We start from the raw sequence: 22,790 nt of genomic DNA, 5'->3' as shown, positions 1-22,790 counted from the left end.
GCTCAAGAGTTTGAGGTCGCTGTGAGCTGTGATGCCACAGCACTCTACGGAGGGTGACATAATGAGACTCTGTCTCAAAATAAATAAATAAATAAACAAATAAAGGTTTCCTGGATCTGAAAACATTTTAGGAAACTTGCAGTCACTCAGAACTGCTTTTCTGATGGAAAATGATCATTTTTTCAGACACAGCAGATGTAATTGGCATGTCTGCTTTAGGGAGAGCTGAACATCTGGGAAGGAGTTACCATTGCCTTTTTTAGATTTGACAAGACTTCTCTTTTGCAGTCTTATCTGTGGACATCCTCTCCACCTGGACAGACTGGGGCTGTCTTCAAGGGTGATGAGTGCTCCACATTAAAGAGGTAACGTGGTCTAGTACAAATTCATAGAGGACCCGTGAATCATATAGCCCAAGGCTGGGGAAACCTAGAAAAGGGGGAAAGTAGAAAAGAACTTTGTCCTTCTTCTCCCACTGACAGTGAAGTTTAGCTCCTAGCTCTCTTTGCCTATTTACTGAGAACTCTATGCCATCTCTGAGGTCTGCCTCTCCCCCACCCACCTTTTGCACTGAGGACAGGTGCTAAATAAATGCTTGTTGGTAGGATGAACATTTGAATAAAAAAGAATCTATTTATAGTCAGGTCTATTAATAGGTTCTAAACGTGCTTTGATAATAACAACATCTGCATTTTTTTTTTTTTGCAGTTTTTGGCTGGGGCTGGGTTTGAACCCACCACCTCCAGTATATATGGGGCCAGCGCCCTACTCCTTTGAACCACAGGCACCACCGACAACATCTGCATTCTTAAGAGTTTTGCAATTACATAGGTAACTTATGTATAGGGAACTGAACCTACTCTATAGGAATGGGGTTACAGAGAGTATTGCCAGAAGAAAAAAAAAGGCTTATAACATCAGCACAATTTATGGAGAGATGAGAATCTAAATTAATTGATACTCAATTTCATGCCGATTGGCATTACAATCTTATGCTAACTACTATCCAGATAATCATCTAACCATTCTCCCAAATTTGGGCAACTTATGTTGGGCCTATTTCTGAATCCAGACAATGGGTGAGTCATTGGGTCCATTGAGTCACACTGGGAATGTAATACAGTAAAGAAAATGTTAACGGTTCATCCGTCATTCAGCCACCTATGGACCTGGAGAACTCAATGTGCATTTCTGCCTTTGGGGATGAGACATTTGGCTCACATCTTACATCACAAGAATGGAGAAGCATGAATCCTATGTACTCAATTTTGATATGAGGACAATTAATGACAATTAAGGTTATGGGGGGGGAGCAGAAAGAGGGACGGAGGGAGGGGGGTGGCGCCTTGGTGTGTGCCACACTTTATGGAGGCAAGACATGATTGCAAGAGGGACTTTACCTAACAATTGCAATCAGTGTAACCTGGCTTATTGTACCCTCAATGAATCCCCAACAATAATAATAATAATAATAATAATAAAAAGTCCAGCAGAACCTTTTCAATTTTCTGTTCTGAATCATCCAAACCTCTTATCACAAATTATCTAAATTCCAGTTTCCATTCTTAAATGAGTGTTCAAGCCAACCTTCCTAATCTTATCTCTTCATCTTTTACTCACCGTGACTTTGATTAAAATGTACAAGAAAGCTCTCAGAACTTTTTTCAGGTTCTTCCAGGAACTTGGGCAAAATCATTTTCCCAAGCATTCCTCTCTAGAATAATCCAATTTACATCAATCTAGCTCTATTGAAAAGGGTTTACGGTGACTCTTGGAAACATTCTGGAACTTGTGGAAACAACCAAGACTCTAGCTTGACTGTCTCACCATCCCCTGACTTTGGGGAACAGAAGTTGTCTTTTAGTCTAAATGGCTCATAAAGAAACGAATTGAGGCTTTGAGCCTGCTGAACAGGCCTCATTAATCCTGACAAGTGCTACCCAGCCTTCCTCCAGCTTGCAGAGATGACTGCCCCTACTTCCTTGATAAATTTCCGTGTCATGGAACATTTCCTATGTCATCTAGAGAGCATCAGAGAGAAGTAAAAGGATGCAGGATTCAGATCCAATTCTACCTCATACTAACTGGTTGTCCTCAGACCCCTCTAACCTCTCCTAATCATAGTTGAGGGATTCAAAGAAAATGTGAAAAAAAAATTATGTACTGTGAAGTACTATAACAATGCAAAGTATTATTATTATCATTACAGTTGGCTGCTCATTTGTTCAGTGTTTTGATGACTAAAACACTAAAATAAACTTAAAGTTCCTGGGTAAGGGCACAAGTGATATAATATTCAAATAAGTCTTTATATGTAAGGCCACCTTTCTTTGATACACTTTCTAATAGACATAAAGTAATTACCATTCTTGAGTAATGCTGTATCTCAGACATGGGCGTGTGTGTGTGTGTGTGTGTGTGTGTCTGCCTGTGTTCTATGCCTCTAGGGAACTGTAAATAGAGATGATTTAACCCTCAATTATGTCACTACGGCTAAATTTGCTCTGAGGCAATGACAAGGCCACGTTACTAGATTTTGAGCTCTAGTTATACCCGGCCTATAAGGCTGCTCTGCCCATCCTTCCACAATGCTCAATAGAATTCTGGTGATGTGATGGTTGTCTGTAGGTTCTAGGACTCAAGCCTACACAGATCCCTGTTCTAATTCTTCCACTAACAAACTCTCCAGTCTTGACACATCACTTACCCTCTCTGCCTCACTTCCTTCATCCTAAAGGTGGGCTATTAAAGCACCCACCTTATAGCTATTAAAGTTTAAATGAATTGCATGTGAAGCATGAGCGACATATGAAGATTAAATACTTGTGCATCATGATGCTAAGTAAGCACTCAGTAAGTATTAGCAATTAGCATAGTGCTCTGTGCTTTTTTGTGGGAGGGAATCGTTTCTGAGCAATATGTCTCCAGGAAAACTAAACCCCAGGAGAAAACAGATGGCTAGTTCCCATTTTCCCTTCAGAAACTTCGCTATTCTCCCACAACACCAGGACAAGGGAGAGAATGTCTGTGCCTTGAGTTAGATTGTCTGAATGATGTGAGTGGGCCCCCACAGCTGGCTTTGAGGCGTGGGTGTCTCTTAGGGCAGGTAGGAGCCATGGAGGCTGGGAAGTGAGAGAGGATGATACCAGAGGAACAACGGTCCAGCAGAACCAGTCCAGAACATCTGAACTGGATTTAACTAAAGCAAAACATTTCAACCAACTGGTATCTGATGACTTTCAGCAGAAGACGGTCAGCCCAGCAAGTACAAACACAGAAACCAAGAGGAAGCTGTTACCCATGAACAGGGTCAGCTGGGCCTGGTGGTGTGCACCTGTAGTCCCAGCTACTCAGGAGGCTGGGGTGTGGAGGCTGCCTCGAGCCCAGGAGTTCAAAGCCTGAGCAACAGAGCGAGACCACTCTCACCTTCACCTCAATATATAAGTAAAAAGATGGTGAACAGGACCAAAACAGGTTCAGTTCTGTTTACCCCAGCAAGAAAACAATTCTAAGTCCTTTGTGAAGAGAAAGCTGACACTTAAAAAGGACTTGTGTCAGATTGTATATGAAACCTGCACATTGTACCCCTTGATTGCACTAATGTACACAGCTATGAATTAACAATAAAAATAAAATAAATAAATAAATAAATAAAAAGGACTTGTGCCTGAGGAACACGTGTAAGCTTCCATTTTCTATTCATGTGTGCTGTTCAGCACTACTTGTTTTGTTAAAAGTGAGCTTTCCAGGACCAGACTGTGTGCACACTGTAGGGCTGCATCACGGTTGTGTAGACTGTGAAAGCACATAGCACCCCACACCTAGAAGTATCCCATGCTTGGTATTTAACGCCCTGTGGTCGATGTTCTCTATCATTTTTTAACAAGGGATCATATTTGTATTTTGCACTGGGCCCCACAAATTAATTAGATGGTCCTGGAGAATGAAGCTAGACTCCATTGATTACTAACTGTGAAATATTGGTCAAGTTCCTTAATGTCTCTCGTAAATGAAACAAGGCTAAGAACAGTACCTACCTCATGTGATTATGCAGCATTAAATGAAATAACATATATAGAGTACCTGGTAAGAACCCAGTTAATTGGTCCAAAGCCCTGGGTTGAACATCCTATCCGAGGGCTGGGTAAGTCCAAACAGCCATCTTGAAACCTTGGCAGGTAGACCCTTCATTGAGGCTTCCAAAAAAGTAACACAGCCATGGACTGCCACCTGGGACCTGACCAGGGGCGCTCTCTGATGTGTATAGAGACAGGTGACTCCATCCGAAAACTGCCCCAAGGACTAAAGTCTAATTACATTTCACAGGTGTTGGTAAGAACATGATCACTTGCTCTTCTGTGAATGATGTTTGCGGAAAAGCATCTGCAGACAACAGGGAGCATCATTCCACCAGCTTAGGAAAGCTGGTTGCCAGGAACCCACCAGCAGAGTCAACGATCAAAGACGGATGAGACGTTCTCACATCAGAATTAGTTACTGAGAAAGGGACAAAGTGTGCTCAGCACAGCCCAGTGGTGGCTACTGGTCTGGCGAAGTGCCCTTTGTTGTGTGTGTAAATCTTTCTGTGCATCTCAGAACAAAAGGCTTTTGTAAAAAGAAGTGCTTTGATATCCTCAGATAAAAGCATCTCTGATGCTAAGAAGCATTGTTGCTATTCAAGAAAGATGTATTCTTTCTAAGATCTTCTGTATACACATTCTAAATGACAAACACATTTTGTGTGTGTCTGAAAAGTACCTAACCTCAGGCTTCTCATGAGAGTCTTTCTGGAAAGAGATTTGGTGAGCCCTTAAAAGGTCCATGTTCTGGGACAAAGCAATCCCTTGGGAATCTTTCCGAAGAAACAAGCAGAGATGTAGACCACACCGTTCAAAGTAGAAACAGGGTAAGCCTCCAAGGGCATGTGATTATAGTGTGGATAGAGGATCCAATGGAAACCATCAAAGATTACGTTTTCAAAGGATTTTAGTTACATAGGAGGAAACATTTACAATATTATGTTGTAAATTTTAGGAATGCAAGCAAACAGGCTACTATTTGTGTATCTCATAATGAATGAAAACAAAGCTCCTAGGCTCTACCACAACGGTTCTCAACCTGTGGGTCACAACCCCCAGGAACTGTATTAAAGGACCGCAGCATTAGGAAAGTCAAGAACCACTGCTCTAGCAGCTCCACTTTCCTGACTTCTAAACAGTGGAAAACTTCTTGGAAAGAGCTGGATGAATTACTGGACTCCAGATTTTCTTATAAGACTTGCTACGGCACTCAATGAATGAGTGCCCCACCAAATAATTGGAAAAACAATTATTTCTGTACCTCATTATTCTTACATTGTACTAAGGTTTTCTTTGGAATTTTCTAACTATATAACTTTATAAAGACCTTCTGCTCTTGAGCTAAAATTTAGCCAATTAAATGGTGTTCAACTTAGTTTTCTATTAAGATAAAGAGAGAGCAAGAGAGAAAAATAGCTTTGTCTAAATTGCATAGGACCTAATATCTAGTGCTAACACTGCACCATGATACTGAAGTGGACTTTTTTCCCAGTTAGGTTTTCTTTTTATTTGTTTTTGTTTGCATCCTTGTCTTGTAGCACTTCCCTCTTTAGCATCTACCTTCCTTCTGATTTGGAGGGAGGTTCCCATTCTGTGCATTACTGGTGTGACACAGTATCCTCCCTCTCACTGTAGAAGAAACAGCCTCCCAGACCACCAGGACATGGGCATATAAACCTAGCATCTCATCCAGTAGGATGGCTCTTCCTAAGATTTTCAATCAAGAGCCATACCCCAAAGATGGTGGTCGATGGCAGCTGCAGTGTGCCAGGGTTCTGCCCTGGGAACCCCCGGGTCCGTTAAGACCTGTGGATCTGGCAGCAATAGACTGGAGAAGTATAAAGTTAGAAACAATGAGAGACAAATAGACAATATATGCAGAATAGACTTTTCATAGGTGGGAGCACAGGAGACCACCACCCGTTTGTGAGGTTCCTGTGAGTGGCCCCAAGTGTTTGTTCTACTCAGCTTTTATTGAGGGCTATTTGCTCATTAGCCCAGAGGGTAAGCTGAGGAAGGGAACAAGGACATCAGCAGTTTCTCTGAGCAAGAATATCATCTCCTATTGTTTCTATAATCATTAACTTTAAGGCTCTGAGCAGCCTTAAGAAATCCAGAACCTGAGCCTTTTGTGTGGGCAGCCTTCTATTTATGGTCACACACACAGATTCCTAGGGGGGTGTTAATCCCCACTAGCTCACTGTGGAGTAAAATGCCACTGCATCAGTCTCTTCTGAAGAATTGGTAGGGGGCGGTGCCTGTGGCTCAAAGGAGTAGAGCGCTGGCCCCATATGCCGGAGTTGGTGGGTTCAAGTCCAGCCCCGGCCAAAAAAAACTGCCAAAAAAAAAAAAAAAAAAGAATTGGTACAAAATGACGTGGCACCCGTAGCACAGTGGTTATGGCACCAGCCACATACACCGAGGGTGGCTGGTTCAAAACTGGCCGGGGCCAGCTAAACCACGGCAACAAAAAAATAGCCGAGCATTGTGGTGGGCACCTGTAGTCCCAGCTACTTGGGAGACTAAGGCAAGAGAATTTCTTAAGCCCAAGAGTTGGAGGTTGCTGTGAGCTGTGATGCCATAGCACTCTACCAAGGGCAACATAGTGAGACTCTGTCTCAAGAAAAAAAAAAAAAATTGGTAGGAAAGAGGAATTTTCCACTCATCACCACCCCAGAGGTGTCTTCCTCTGTGATAAGGGATCTAAGCCCTCCTACCCGTATTTCAGGGCTCAAGCTGTTCTCTTGATTGCTGCCCTAGCCAAATACAAACCTCCACAATGGATTTTTGCTTTGGCTGCTGAGTGGGCAGGGGACAGTCTACTTAATGTTTCTTGTCAGGCCTTGCACACAGTATCTTCAGCAGCCATTATTCCTTCAGAGTGTTCACAGACCTAGCAGGGGTGATTGCAAGCTGTATCCCGTACAGGCCAAGCTTCCAGAAAACTGTTCAGATAAGAAATTTAGCAGCAGCTGGCTTAGAGGTAAACTAGCTGACTTTTCTTTGTTCTGCGTTGCTCAGCTTATTATTTTATTTTCCCCCTTTTCTGTTTTCCCTTGTCAAGAATGGGGTCTTGGGTCCCCATTCTGCCTGCATCAGTGGCCAGCAGGGTCAGGCCCAGGCAGTGGAGGGCAAAAGATATTTATTGGCCCTCCATAACCTCTGACCCATGTGTATTAGGATTTTTTTTCTCAATAGCAGGTAATAGAAAACCCAAAGAGTGACTTAAGCAACAAAAGAAAATGCATTGACCCGGGTAAATAGAAGGAGATTTAACATTTATTTTTTAACATTTCATGGGTATCTCCATCTAGAGCTCAAAGGATGTGGGCAAGACCCTATTTATCACTTCCCTTTTCTTCCTCTGCCTTTTTGTTGCTAGATGAATACTAGGCAGAGAAACCCATCCAGGGAAGAAAAAGACTGGCAGTGCCTGAGGCTGTCTCTTTCCAGATTTACTTCCAGTATGAAAAGCTCAAGCAAAAGCACCTAATATAGATCATATGTCCAACTTTGAACTAATGACTGTGGCCAGACACCAGACTTCTTAGTCTAGAAAAAGTGATTCTTCCCCTGAGGCCTACGGGGCAAGAGTGGGGAAGGGGACAGTTGGGTATATGGTTATCAGAACAGGGGTGAATAAGTAAATGGAGACCAAATAGAAGAAACCAAGGACTAAAAGTCATTTGCACAAAATCATCAATTCCAATGTCAGCGCACAAAGAAGAGCAGAAAATATTACATATAAATGCTCTTCATTGGGCAAATGGGGCTACCCATTCCTCAATCACATAATGTTATGCAAGTCAATGAACATAACTGTTCTATAATCCAAGTCCCTGGTTTCCTAACCAGGTGACACAACACAAACCCTTTGTGTGCATTGCAATGTAATTGTTTTTTAATGCATCAGATAGTCCATAAATTATGACATAAAATAAGAATTAGGGTTTTCCTTTTTCTGTCTTCTTTATTCAACACTAATATATCTATGGATCCAATACTGGGTACTGGAAAGAATTTCCAAAATGTACTTTTGAAGTGGCCCAGACTTGCTCCATTTTAATTGTTTTACACTAAGTTTTCCTAACATGCATAACTCTTTTCTCCAGCTTAATAACCAGACTGTTGAACACAATTTTACCTGATATTGGTCTTCTCTGATATACCACAGTAACGTCCTCAGGTGCTGTTGAGGTTTATAAACACTTTCTGACCTTATACCAAATGGTACTGTGAGTCTGTGGACTAAGCTGACCTACCCTGGCCTGCAGTGGCAGAAAAGGTTTCTGAATCCCAGACCCATTAGTGTAATGGACATCTTAAATACCTATAGCAGCTGACATTAATACATTTTCAGATTCACAAGTGCAAAACTAGCATGTCATATCATTAGGTTAAAAGGCTTTCTAAATAAGAATAACAATTCTCTTTTATACCAAATGATTTCCTTGCACATAACTCTTTTTTATTTATTTATTTATTTTTGGAGACAGAGTCTCACTATGGTGCCCTCAGTAGAGTGCTGTGACATCACAGCTCACAGCAACTTCCAACTCTTGGGCTTAAGCAATTTTCTTGCCTCAGCCTCCCAAGTCGCTGGGACTACAGATGCCCACCACAATTCCCAGCTATTTTTTGTTGCAGTTGTCATTGTTGGATAGCAGGCCCAGGCTGGGTTTGAACCCACCAGTCTCAGTATATGTGGCTGGCACCCCACCCACTGAGCTACAGGCACCACCCGCACATAATGTTCTTGATTTTGCCAACTCAGAAATAACACAGGCCCTGAAGGCTAAGCCCCCCCAAAAGAAAATAAAAATAAAAACTGATGCACCTGAAATAGCCCTTAGCCTCTGAGACTTGTGCCAACAGGAAATTGGTTGTCAAAGCTATGCATCAAAGAACCTCTCAGAAGACATGGCTGGGCCTCACAGAGCAGGAGGGCAGGGAGTTCCTCCCAGAGAGTATAAACAGGTTTTAAGGAAGGAATCCTCTAAGGGGGTGGGGGATGGAGGAGCCTCTCAATGGCAGTCCATCTTGCTGTGCACAGGTGACTGCTGTGTCTTGCATGCTTCTGAGTGAGAATGTTTATTGCAGTGATACTTCAATATTGCAATACTTCACTCAAACTCATTGTCAGCAGATCTGTAAATGGAATATAATCTATAGATTCCAGCATATGTGTAAGAACTACCAAAAGAAGCTGCAATTTGAACAGAAACTGCATGGGGGGAAATAAAGAGAAGAAGCCCAGAGAATAATGGTAGGGCCAATAAGTGGCAAATCTCAGAAAGTGCCAGCAAATATTCAAGGTTAAAGGGGAGGGTCTCACTTTGAGCTTTAAAAGAGATTATCTGTGTTTGCACTAAGTGTGGAATTTAGTTGGGGGAAGAAGGTGTGAACAACAGAAGTCACCCTGAACTTGATCAGAAATTCAGAAAATAGAAGAGGCAGGACTGTACAGTGATTTCCCAGTGCATATAAAAGTTATGTTTACACTAAACTACACTCTGTTAAGTGTACAATAGTGTAGGATTATATTTATAAATAAACATATCCTACATCAAGTACACAACGTGAACTCAGTATGAGTTTAAAATAGCTTGCTTTTTTCCCACTGTCTCCGGTCACGCAACACAATAGCATTATATCCAAAAAGTGTATCTTGATTAAAAAATGCTTTTTTGCTAAAAAATGCTAATGATCATTTCAGCTTTCAGCAGGTTGTAATCTTTTTGCTGGTCTTGCCTTGATGTGGATGGCTGCTGACTAATCAGAGTGGTGGTTGCCGAAGGCTGCGGTGGTTGTGGCAATTTCTTAAAATAAGATAACAAGAAAGATTGCTGTGAATCCTCCTTTCACTAAAAGTTTCTCTGTGGCATGCCATGCTGTTTAATTCCATTTTACCCACAGTAGGACTTCTTTCAAAATTGGAGTCAATCCTCTCAAATCCTGCTGCTGCTTTCTCAACTAATTTTGATAATATTCAAGTCTTTGTTGTCATTTCAACAATGTTGACAGCATCTTTACCAGGAGTAGATTCTACCCCACGAAACCACTTTCTTTGCTCAAGCCTAAGAAGAAACTCATCTGTTCGAATTTTATCTTGAGATGTAGCAGTTCAGTCACACCTACGGGCTCCACTTCTCAGTTTTTTTTTCTTTCTTTCTTTCTTTTTCATTGTTAAATCATAGCTGTGTACATTAGTGCAATCAAGGGGTACAATGTGCGGGTTTCATATACAATCTGAAATATTCTCATCAAACTGTTCAACATGGCCTTCATGGCATTTTCTTAGTTATTGTATGTAGACATTTGTATTCTGCCTTTAGTAAGTTTCGCCTGTACCCATTCTAAGATGCACCGTGGGTGTGGCCCTCCCTCCACCCTAACCTCCCCCATCCCTTGCCCTTCCTTGGCCCTTTCCTCATAGTCTTCTGCTATAGTTGGGTTATAGCCTTCATGTGAAAGCTATAATTCAGCTTCATAGTAGGGATGAGTACATTGGATACTTTTTCTTCCATTCCTGAGATACTTTGCTAAGAAGAATATGTTCCAGCTCCATCCATGTAAAAATGAAAGAGGTAAAGTCTCTATCTTTCTTTAAGGCTGCATAATATTCCATGGTATACATGTACCACAATTTGCTAGTCCATTCGTGGGTCAATGGGCACTTGGGCTTCTTCCATGACTTAGCAATTATGAATTGGGCTGCAATAAACATTCTGGTACAGAAATGTCTTTGTTATGTTGTGATTTTTGGTCTTTTGAGTATAAACCTAGTAAAGTAATTGTAGAATCGAATGGCAGGTCTATTTTTAGGTCTCTAAGTATTCTCCAAACATCCTTCCAGAAGGAATGTATTAGTGTGCATTCCCACCAGCAGTATAGAAGTGTGCCCTTTTCTCCACATCCATGCCAACATCTCTGGATTTGGGATTTTGTTATATGGGCTACTCTTGGGTTAGGTGATATCTCAAAGTAGATTTGATTTGCATTTCTCTGATGATTAAGGATGATGAGCTTTTTTTCATATGTCTGTAGATCGTGCATCTGTCTTCTTTAGAGAAGTTTCTCTTCAAGTCCTTTGCCCACCCTGAGATGGGATCACTTGTTCTTTTCTTGCTAATATGTTTGAGTTCTCCGTGGATTCTGGTTATTAGACCTTTATCAGAGGTATAACCTGCAAATATTTTCTCCCATTCTGAGGGCTGTCTGCTTGCTTTACTTACTATGTTCTTGGCTGTGCAGAAGGTTTTTAGTTTGATCAGGTCCCAGTAATGTATTTTTGAAACTGCTTCAATTACCTGGGGAGTCCTCCTCATAAAATATTCACCCAGGCCAATTCCTTCAAGAGTTTTCCCTGCACTTTCTTCAAGTATTTTTATAGTGTCATGTCTTAAGTTTAAATCTTTTATCCAGTGAGAGTCTATCTTAGTTAATGATGAAAGGTGTGGGTCCAATCTTCTACGGTTGCCAGCCAGTTCACCCAGCACCATTTGTTAAATGGGGAATCTTTCCCCCACTGAATGTTTTTAATTGGCTTGTCAAAGATCAAATAAAGGTAAGTAACTGGATTCATCTCTTGGTTCTCTGTTCTGTTCCAGACATCTACTTCTCTGTTTTTGTGCCAATACCATGCTGTTTTGATCACTATCCATTTATAGTTCAGTCTCAGGTCTGGTAGCATGATTCCTCCTGCTGTGTTTTTATTGCTGAGTAATGTTTTGGCTATTCGAGGTTTTTTTCTGATTCCATATAAAACAAAGTATTATTTTTTTCAAGATCTTTAAAATGTGAAAATGGAGCTTTAATAGGAATTGCATTAAAATTACATATTGCTTTGGGTAGTATAGACATTTTAACAATGTTGATTCTTCCCAGTCATGAGCATGGTATGTTTTTCCATTTGTTAACATCTTCAGCTATTTCTTTTCTTAAAGTTTCATAGTTCTCTTTGTAGAGAACTTTCACGTCCTTTGTTAGGTATACTGCCAAATATTTCATCTTCTTTGGCACTACTGTGAAAGGAATAGAGTCCTTGACCTTTTTTTCGGCTTGGCTATTGTTGGTATATATAAAGACTACAGATTTATGGGTGTTGATTTTACAGCCTGAGACATTGCTGTATTCCTTGATCACTTCCAAAAGTTTTGGAGTAGAATCCCTATTGTTTTCCAGATATACTATCATATCATCTGCGAAAAGTGAAAGTTTGATCTCTTCTGACCCTATGTGGATACCCTTGATCGCCTTTCCTTACCCAATTGCAATGGCTAAAACTTCCATTACAATATTAAAGAGCAATGGAGACAATGGGCAACCTTGCCTGGTTCCTGATCGAAGTGGAAATGATTTCAATTTAACTCCATTCAATACAATATTGGCTGTGGGTTTGCTGTAGATGGCCTCTATGAGTTTAAGAAATATCCCTTCTATACCAATTTTCTTAAGTGTTCTGATCATGAAGGGATGCTGGATATTATCAAAAGCTTTTTCTGTGTCAATGGAAAGAATCATATGGTCCTTATTTTTTAGTTTGTTTATATGCTGAATTACATTTATAGATTTACGTATATTGAACCAGCCTTGAGACCTTGGTATAAATCCCACTTGGTCGTGGTGCATAATTTTTTTGATGTGGTGTTGGATTCTGTTTGTTAGGATCTTATTGAGTATTTTAGCATCAATATTCATTAGTGATATTGGTCTATAATTTTCTTTTCTTGTTGGGTCTTTCCCTGGTTAGGGGATCAAGGTGATGTTTGCTTCGTAGAATGTGTTGGGTAATATTCCTTCTTTTTCTATATTTTGGAAGAGGTTTAGTAATATAGGTACTAGCTCTTCTTTAAAGGTTTGGTAGAATTCTGACGTAAAGCCATCTGGTCCTGGGCTTTGCTTTTTAGGGAGATTTTCTATAGTTGGTGCTATGTCGGAACTTGATATAGGCCTGTTCAACCTTTCCACTTCATTCTGGCTAAGTCTGGTAGGTGGCGTACTCCAGGTATTGGTCCATTTCTTTCAGATTTTTATATTTCTGAGAGTAGAGTTTCTTGTAGTGTTCGTTAAGGATTTTTTTAATTTATGAGGGGTCTGTTGTTATTTCTTCATTATCATTTCTGATTGATGAAATTAGAGATTTTACTCTTTTTTTTCCTGGTCAGGTTGACAAAAGGTTTATCTATTTTATTGATCTTTTCAAAAAACCAAATTTTGGATTTATCGATCTATTGTATAATTCTTTTGTTTTCAATTTCATTTAATTCTGCTCTGATTTTGGTTATTTCTTTTCTTCTGCTGCATTTGGGGTTGGAGCTTTCTTCCTTCTCCAGTTGCTTGAGATGTCCCATTAAGTTATTAACTTCCTCTCTTTCCATTTTCTTGAGGAAGGCTTGCAGTGCTATAAATTTCCCTCTTAGGACTGCCTTTGCAGTATCACAGAGCTTCTGATAATTTGTGTCTTCATTGTTGTTTTGTTCCAAAAATTTGGTGATTTCCTTCCTAATCTCGTCTATAACCCATCTATCCTTCAGCATAAGGTTATTTTGCTTCCATATTCTTGTATGGGTATGCAGATTCCTGTTGTTATTCAATTCAACTTTTATTACATGATGGTCTGAGAAGATGCAAGGAATAATTTCTATTTTTTAAAATTTGCTGAGGTTAGATTTCTTACCCAGGATGTGGTCAATTTTGGAGTATGTTCCCGTGGGCTGATGAAAAGAATGTATATTCAGATTTGTTGGGATGAAATGTTCTGTACATGTCTGTTAAGTCCAGATGTTGAATGGTTAAGTTTAAATATAAGATTTCTTTGCTTAGCTTCTTTTTGGAGGATCTATTCAGCAATGCTAAAGGGGTGTTAAAATCTCCAATTACTATGGAACTAGAGGAAATCAAGTTGCTCATGTCTGTTAGAGTTTCTCTTATAAATTGAGTTGCATTCTGGTTGGGTGAATAAATATCAACAATTGAAATCTCATCATATTGAGTATTGCCTTTAACAAATGTGGTGTCGATCTTTACCCTTTCTTATTTCGGTTGTTTTACAGCCCATTGCATCTGCGAATAGGATTGCAACGCCTGCTTTTTTCTGCTTTCTATTTGCCTGGAGTATAGATGACCATCCCTTCACCTTGAGTCTATATTTATCTTTTAATGTAAGATGAGATTCTTGTATGCAGCAGATATCTGGCTTGAGTTTTTGTATCCAGTCAGCCAACCTGTGCCTCTTTAGAAGACAATTTAAACCATTCACATTAATTGAGAATATTGATAAGCCTTTTAAGAGTCTGGTGGACATTTTTAAAATTTTGTGACTGTAGAAGTTGGAATTTGATCCAAATTTTCTGGGTGGGTTTACTTTTGTGGTGGAGGATTACGCTGGTCTTTATGGAGGATAGGTTGGAGAATATCATGGAGAGCTGGTTTAGTTATGGCAAATTTCTTCAACATGTGAATGTCATTGAAGTAATTAATTTCTCCGTCATAAATGAAACTCAGTTTAGCTGGATACAGGATCCTGGGTTGAAAGTTATTTTGTTTTAGGAGATTAAAAGTTGATGACTATCCTCTTCTAGCTTGAAAGTTTTCAGCACAGAGATTTGCAGTTATTCTAATATTCTTGCCCTTGTAGGTGATGGTTTTCTTTCGTCTGTCTGCTTTCAGAATTTTCTTCTTCATATCAACTTTAGTGAAATTGATTATGATGTGTCTGGGGGATGTCTTATTTGGGTTGTGTCATGCTGGAGTTCTGAAACTGTCTGTTATCTGAATTTCAGAATTTCTCATGTCTGGAAAGTTCTCCTTCATAAACTCATGGAGAAGAGACTCCGTGCCTTGTGAAACCACTTAATCGCTTTCAGGGATCCCTATAAGATGAATATGGTTTTCTTCTAATCATCCCAGAGCTCTCTGAGGGAGTTATCTGTTTTTGCCCTCCAGTTCTCTTCCTTTTTGAGAGTTTGGGAGCATTCAAAAGCTTTGTCTTCAGTGTCAGAAATCCTTTCTTCTGCTTGTTCCATTCTGTTACTGAGGGATTCTACTGTGTTTCTCAGATCTTTGAGGGCTGCAACTTCTTGTCTCAATGTGTCAAAATTCAGTCATTTGGTCTTTGAATTCGTTGAGTTCTTGAGATATCTTTTGGGTTACTGATTCGAATTCTAATTCGATTTTATTTGCTATCCAGATTCTGAATTCGATTTCTGACATTTCAGCTATTTGTTTGTGCATTGGATCTTGTGCTGTGTCTGCCCCATTGATCCTTGGGGGAGTTGATCTACTCTGACTATTCATATTGCCAGAGTTTTTCTCTTGATTTCACCTCATGATTGTTTTTCACTATTGCCTCTGGCCGTCCTCAGAGTTGGGGAGGTGTCTCTCCAAGATTAGACCCCAGCAGGATCACTCTATTGTTGCTAAATCTTTGTAGGGATTGACCCCTTGTAGTTCCTCTGGGGCTGCCCCAGCCAGAGAGTTCTGGTTGTGGAAGCAGCTCCAGAGTGTGACACACCCGGATCCAACAACAGGGCGGGAGGTGGTGCACATGGTTCTGGGAGTGTTTGGTGCCCAGTGACTTTGGCACAGAGAGCCTAAGGCTCCAGCAGTCTCTGTGCAGAGGCAGGGAGGGCTCCAGAAGGCACGCAGCTACCAGAGTCCCTGGCCAGACGAGTGGGCCAGTGTGGAGGCAGGGAGGGTACAAGAGGGAGGACGCAGGGTTGCGTGGCTCTCGCAGTTCCTGTTCAGGGCATGTGGAGCCCCGGCGGGTGCGGGTCGCAGGTCGGGGCTCACAGTGTAGCTCTTATGGAGGTCCGGGTGGCACCATGCCCAGGAGTTTGAGGTTGCTATGAGCTTTGATGCCAAGCCACTCTACCCAGGGCAACAGCCCAAGGCTCCAGTGTGCCAAAACTGGCCTCACTCTGCCCCTGAGGGTTAAGGGTGTAAGGCAGCTCAGTCCCTGCCTTTAGGTTGCTCAGTCACTAGGTTACTAGCTCCCGCCCAATCCTTGCTCTGCGACCCTGAGGGTGGAGCTTGCCAGGGCAGTTCTCTCACAATGGCTCCCTGCGGCCCACAGCTGAACACTATTAGCTCCGTCTGGCTCAGCAGCTCAGTCTGGGGCCCTAGACAATGCCCAAAGTTCTCCACAGTCCTGCTTAAGCTCTCCCCAAGGCAGTTCAACTGAGTGCCAAGTCCAAAAACACTGAAACAGTTCACAGGTAAGGCCTTTCCGGATTCCAGTCTCACTGCTGCTTGTACTTACTGCTGCTGGCAGGATTAGGTCGATGGAACACACGCAACCACTTGCCAGTTTTCCACTGTTTTTGTCCTTCTCTTGGCATCCAGAAGTCCCTTGCTGACTCCCTGTATCCTCAAAGGGATGATTATAGGCAGATCCCACCAGCCAGAGATACCTGGAATCTTATTTCCCCAGACTCACCATTCCCAGTTCACAGAAGCTGTTACTCAGCCGCCATCTTGCTCCACCTTCTCCACTTCTCATTCTGCTTCTAATTCTACTTCTCTTGCTATTTCTACCATACTCCACTTTCTTCCTCCACTGAAGTCCTAACCCCTCAGAGTCATCCCTGAGATTTGAAATTAACTTCTTCCAAATTTATTATTTATACTGATATTTTGGCCTCTCCCATCAATGTTTTTAATGGCATCTAGAATGCTAAATCCTTTCTAGAAAATTCCCAGACCCATCAGAGGAGTCATCATGGCAACCACAGCCTTGCAACATGTATTTCTTAAATAAGACTGGAGAGTTGAAATCACACCTTGATCTATGGGCATTTATTGTGCCCCCAAACAATAACAATTGTAATATCTGCGATCACTGATCACAGATCACATAACAGCTATAATAATAATGAAAAAGTTTGAAATATTGAAAGAATTGCCAAAATGTGACAGAAAGACACAAAGTGAGCACGTACTTTTGGAAAAAAATTATACCAATAGACTTTGTCAGTGCACGGCTGCTACAGACCTTCAGTATATAAAAGGAAAATTCAGTATCTGCAAGAGCAATAAAATGCAATAAAACTAGGTAGGCCTGTATACAGAATGATATGGTGAGTATGAGATGCTAAGTTCACTGAGTGCATTACATGTAATAGCTGAGAGCCACGATCTATTTAAAGCTGACAGATCACGTAAGAGAAGAACAAAGCATCTTTAATCATTTAAAAGTAAACATTCAAAAGATGGGGTTGACTAAAATTGTACGGTGGAGAAGGAGAAGAGATGTCATCACCATAACAGAGATCTAAACATACTGGTTAGAGAACAGAGCATTCAAGCTATTACAATTATAAAGTCAACCCCTAAGACTAATATACAAAACTCCCCAGGTATCATAAACAAAGGCACACATATAAAACAGGACAAATAATAGTGCAGAAAAGAAGTAATCAAAGTTCACCCCATATCACCAGTTGCAAAGAGCATTTACCTTGTCAAAATAAAGCAAACGTTCAACTTTTATCTAATTAAACTATACTGGGAAGACAGAAAGACCAAGAGGGGTCCTTTCTGCAGTGGGGCAGGGAGGAAGAAAGAATTAACTCCTTATCTTCCACGATGGGAAGTCAGGAAACAATTCCCCCAAATGACACCTCCATAAGTGACATTTAAAGACATGGGGATGAATATCCAAAGAATCTGTCAAGAGAGATGGAACTGGCTGTCTTGAGGAAGGTGAAAAGAAAAGGGAAGGAGGCAGAGGCTGCTGCTGTTTTTCATACCAAACTTTGTAGAGCCATTTTGGTTCTTTCCTGTACAACTTCAATAAGAACTACAATCTTTAAAAGGAAACTGAGCTCTTACAATTGCCAAAGAGCAATTGGTGGCAAAGGTGCCAAAGGTGGAAACAACCTAAATTCCCACCAACCCAGGAATGGATTAACAAGCTGTGATATATGTATACCTGGGAATACTATTCAGCCATTAAAAAAGATGAAGACTTTACATCTTTTGCATTAACCTGGATTGAGTTGGAACACATTCTTAGGAAAGCATCACAAGAATGGAGAAGCAAGAATCCAATGTACTCAATTCTAATATGAAGGCAGTAGATGATCTAATTCAAGATGAGTGATAGGGGAATGAGGGAGCAGGGAGAGGGGAGGAGGGAGGGGGATGGGGGTCACAGTGTATGGCACACCTCTCGGGGGCAGGACACAATTATAAGAGGGACTTTACCTCACAAATACCATCAGTGTAACCTAATTCTTTGAATGAATTGATTCAAGAATCAATGATTCTTTCAATTGATTCTTTGAATCAATGAATCCCAAACAATTACAAAAAATAAAAATAAAGAAAGAAATTGAGCTCAAATAAGCAACCTGAGTTCAACTTACCAGTATGTTAGTTACTACACTAAACTTTTCATGCTCTCTAGCCTTTCATTCTGGAAAAAAGGGGATATTTCCTTCTGCTTTGCCTTTTACTGAAAGCCACCACAACTATTTTTCAGAAAGCTCTTCTGGGCCTCAAACTATGGTGCATTCTGTGAGGGCAAAACACTGATCATGCACCATTACTCAGGATGACCTGCAGAGGAAAAGGTAGCAGCAAAGAAATGGGTACCTATGGTGGTGATGACGGTTCCAGCAAAGAAAAAGGCACTGCCAAGGTCCCAGTGACTGCTGTTGTTGGAAGAGTTTCCTATTGGACTGACTCCCGCATTGTCAGCATCAAGGGCATGCTGCAAGGAAAGGGGGAAAACATGAGACTCAGTTAAAAAGTTTTTACTAAAAAAAAAAAAAGATTCCAGTGAATTATTCTCCTGCTTACGAACCTGCAATGATCTAGAGAGAAATGGTTAAGCAGATCAGGATACAATCATAAAGTGGAATTCTGTGCACGCACTGATGAAAATTAGTTTTAAGTAGGAGGGAACTAGGATATAGAACATGATGCCACTTATATAAAGTTTGAAGGCCCAGATTATACAGGACACATATATATTGCTGTGCATGTACATAAAAAGATGTGTAGAAGAACATTCCCTCAAACTGCTCATTTCCGGAAGGTAAGAATTCAATTGCTTTTTCACTCTTTTCTGTCTTGCAAGGATATTTTACATGGAGCTTGTTTCAGCAGCACAGGATTAAGAGTGTGGGCTCCCAGCTCAGGCCATCCTGGCTGTGCTTGTTATTAATGCCAGAAATTTGGGCAAGTTTTTTGAACCACTCTAAGCCTGCTTTCCTCATTTGCAAAATGGGGATAATACCTTTTCCTACAATCATTGTGAGAATTAAATGAGATGGTCCAAATGCCCTTAGGCCGATGCCAGGCACCCCATTCAGTTTTAACAAATAGTAGCCAATTTCATGATTGTCAATTCATTCCCCTAGCCTCACCTCTCTCTCTCTCACACACACACACCCCTCTCTCTTTAAAAATAAGCTTTAATGATTCCTCGATGACTACTGGATTTGGGATTCCATATACCTTAAAATTCCCAATACTGGCCACAATGATGACCCATTTGTATCTCAGCTGCTATAACAGTCTCCCATCTGGGCAGGTCCTTCCATGAGATGGTCCCTTACACCTCTGTACCTGTGTTTATGCCCTTCTGCAAACTACGCCTATCCATCAGTATCTAACCCAGGCCCTGCTTCTTCCCGCAGACTCCCTGTGTGCATTACAGCCCCACGACCGCCCCCTTCTCTGTGCTTATAATTTTGCAATTAAATATACTGCTAAAAATTTGTCCCTAGCTTCATCGTGAGCAGAATAAGGTCAGAAACTCCTCCGCAGCTCTTCCTGCACTGGCCCCTGCCATTTTCTTTCGGGCAAGGGGACAAGGTAAGAATAGCTGTCCCAGCATCTCAAAGGCAAGCTGTTCAGCTGTAAGCTGGTGAGACAGCGACAGGTGGGGGCTTCAGAGAGGAGGTGACAGGTGTAGAGCTACTTATAGGACAACAATAAGTATATAGGTATAGAGAAAGAAAGAACCAAATATTAAAATGTAATTATATTTATCCTAAATAATGCCCATTAAGCTGCATTAAAACAGGCATATACTGATTATCACAAGTCAGAATTACAACTTAAAAAGTCAATTGTCATTACATTTTGCCTCTTTCATTAATCTGTAATATTTCAAACCCTCTAGGCCAGAGATCTGCAACTTTTTCCATAGAGGGCCAGATAGTAAATTCTTCAGCCTGGTGAGCAACATATGGTCTCTGTCGATTATTTTTTCATTCCTTTTTTATAACCCTTTAAATATGCAAAAATCATTTTTAGCTCAGGGCTTGTACAAAAACAGGCTGTGGGCTGTTTTGGCAGACCCATAGATAAATTGACTGGACAATAGGGGGAAAAAAGCCACCTTTTATGTTCTTAATCTATTCTTTCCTGCCTCTAAGAGAACATGAAATATTATCCACAGCTCTAGCCAGCCACCATTCCTAACCATCTATGGCCCCCCAGAATTTAAAATCTGGCTGCACGGGATGTGAACAGACTGGCTTTGTCAGTAGTTTAAATTGGCCTAATTGACATAGGTCACATACTCATCTAGGGCTATGTTCTGCTCGGCTTTACAGGAAAGACAGATGGCGAGTCCTTTCGGCTAGTAAAATACCCATTTTTGCTGAGCTGTTTGAGTCATAAGCCTTCATTCACCAGTGTTCATATCTTTATTATCTATTCAGTTCTGATGGGCCCACCTGGAAATAATACCTCTGGGATGATTATAGGCCTCAGTTACTTAGGCTGCCCCAAATCACGTCACAAATACATAATATTTACAACTCCTGTGAAGCCACAGAAAGAATTTAGGTTCCCTCAAGTCTCACCCTGCTCAGAACTGCACACGAAAATACAGATTGTCACAAGAGATAAACGGGGCTGATTATTTGTTTCATCGAAAAATCTGAAGTATGATTTCTTTTCAAGTTTCCTTTTCCTTGAATTATGCAAGTTATAAATATTTAATGTTTACATATGTAATCCTCAAGGAAAGTGTTTATCAGTTGAAAGGAAAAGGAAACTAACATTTGTTAAGTGTCTGCATTTCACCAGGTGCGTTAGAAATGTTATTCCATTTTATAGCCCTGTAAATATGCACTTAACTATCCACAACTTGTGTGTTATTCCATTCTATCCATTCCATGACTTGCAAGAAAGTAGCATCATCTTCAGGTTAGAGATGAGGAAACAGGCTCAGGAAAGTTAAGTGACCTGCCCTGGGTCACACAGCCATGACGTGGAGGGCTAGGACTCAATCCCTGTCTAACCCAAAGCAGATGGTTTTGCCTTTTCTCTACATATGGTAACCACAACACACTCTATGTCCCCTACCCCAGTCCTCACCTGCAGAAAGATGAGGGAAGAGGACAGCCATGGTCCAAGAACTTGTGCAGAAGGAACCTTACAAGGGATAGTTTCTAAATATATTACTTCTTTGAAGATACGTGGAGAGACAACAAATTTTATTTTGGCTGTTGGAGCTGGTAAGAAGTTAACCGCTCTGATTCAAAATAAAATTTAAAAATAAATTAATTAAAATGGAAAATGGTTGATTTTTATATACTAAGAGGGAAGGAGCAAAGAAAAGAAAGACAAGGGCCTGAAAGAAGAAAAAGAGAGAGGATTGTCAACTAACAGATGATGGGCAGTGCAAGTTCAGGAACAGCAATGCCCAGGGCTTTGAAGAGCAGCTCCATCTAATAGCCAGTTTCGACTGCTTTTTATCTGTGATGTCAGTTCCTCCCTCTGCATACCCCCCCAGCAAGTCTTCAGTGAAACAGACAACATACCCAAATGCCTTGCGGAAGCAGTTGTGTGGGAATTACTTATAAGGCTTGTTAAGGCACAGTGGGACCACCCTTGATGGTCTGAACTAATTTGAGGAGAGCTATGCCTAGAACTAGAAGTGAGAAGGAGAAAAATAAGCTCTCCAACAAGTGACCAAACTCTCTTGGTAATGCTGAGATTGAGGTTTGTTTCTATGTAGACCTTATGGGTCAGAAAAACTCTGACCAAAAAAAAAAAAGAATTAAAATGAATCAGCAAACTCGGGTTACAACTATGATCACTTAAGTTAGTAACATCATTTTTAACTCAATAATAATAATTCTAAATGAGTTCATAGTTCTAATTCCTATTCGTTTACTGAAGCATTTTTTTTAATGATCTAAATTGTTTGAACTCAAAACATTTTAAAATTAAGTGCATTTGCTTTTAAGTTTTTCCTCTGCATTGAAGCTGCCCAAGTAAATACAAGCAGCCCATTAGGAATGACTGAGATAGACGTAGATAGATAATGAAATGGCACAACTTAGCAGTGTACAGTTTAGCTCAAAAGATGTTACAGGGTAGAGGTTCAAGCAGCGTCATTTTAAGCCACAACCTCAGACACACAGAGCATTATTTGTTCACTTACAAGTTCAAACATTATCAAGTTCAGAGAAGTCTTACTACAAAAACATAGATAGATAATAAATAGTTAGAGAGATAAATAATAAAATACTATAGATAAAGAGGGCATTGTGTTAAATTTTAATCCCCCCCCCCATCTTGAATTTCCTTGTTAGCCTCTAAATTGGAATTTCCAGCACCAACCCAGCTACTCAATAAATGACTCAGGAGCAAATGCTTGAGCCATCAATAAAAGAATGAACAAACTGAAACAATAAATTTAGACGTATAATCTTCCCAGAGGTGGAAGAGGAAAACATTTTA

General features: G+C 40.7%; 1 protein-coding gene across 2 annotated transcripts in view; it reads right to left on the bottom strand.

The window, feature by feature from the left end:
- The window catches only part of KCNK10 (potassium two pore domain channel subfamily K member 10), a 153,599-nt gene that overhangs the window by 44,926 nt on the left and 85,883 nt on the right, over nucleotides 1–22,790 (bottom strand). For both annotated transcript variants that reach the window (XM_053603475.1, XM_053603474.1), the window contains exon 3: nucleotides 18,678–18,795. In XM_053603475.1, coding sequence (XP_053459450.1) covers nucleotides 18,678–18,795 — 118 coding nt within the window. The remainder of the gene's footprint in view (nucleotides 1–18,677; nucleotides 18,796–22,790) is intronic.

Source organism: Nycticebus coucang, chromosome 9 (genome assembly GCF_027406575.1).
Source record: "Nycticebus coucang isolate mNycCou1 chromosome 9, mNycCou1.pri, whole genome shotgun sequence".
Taxonomy (NCBI): Eukaryota; Metazoa; Chordata; class Mammalia; order Primates; family Lorisidae; genus Nycticebus; species Nycticebus coucang.
This window is presented reverse-complemented; position numbering and strand designations above follow the sequence as displayed.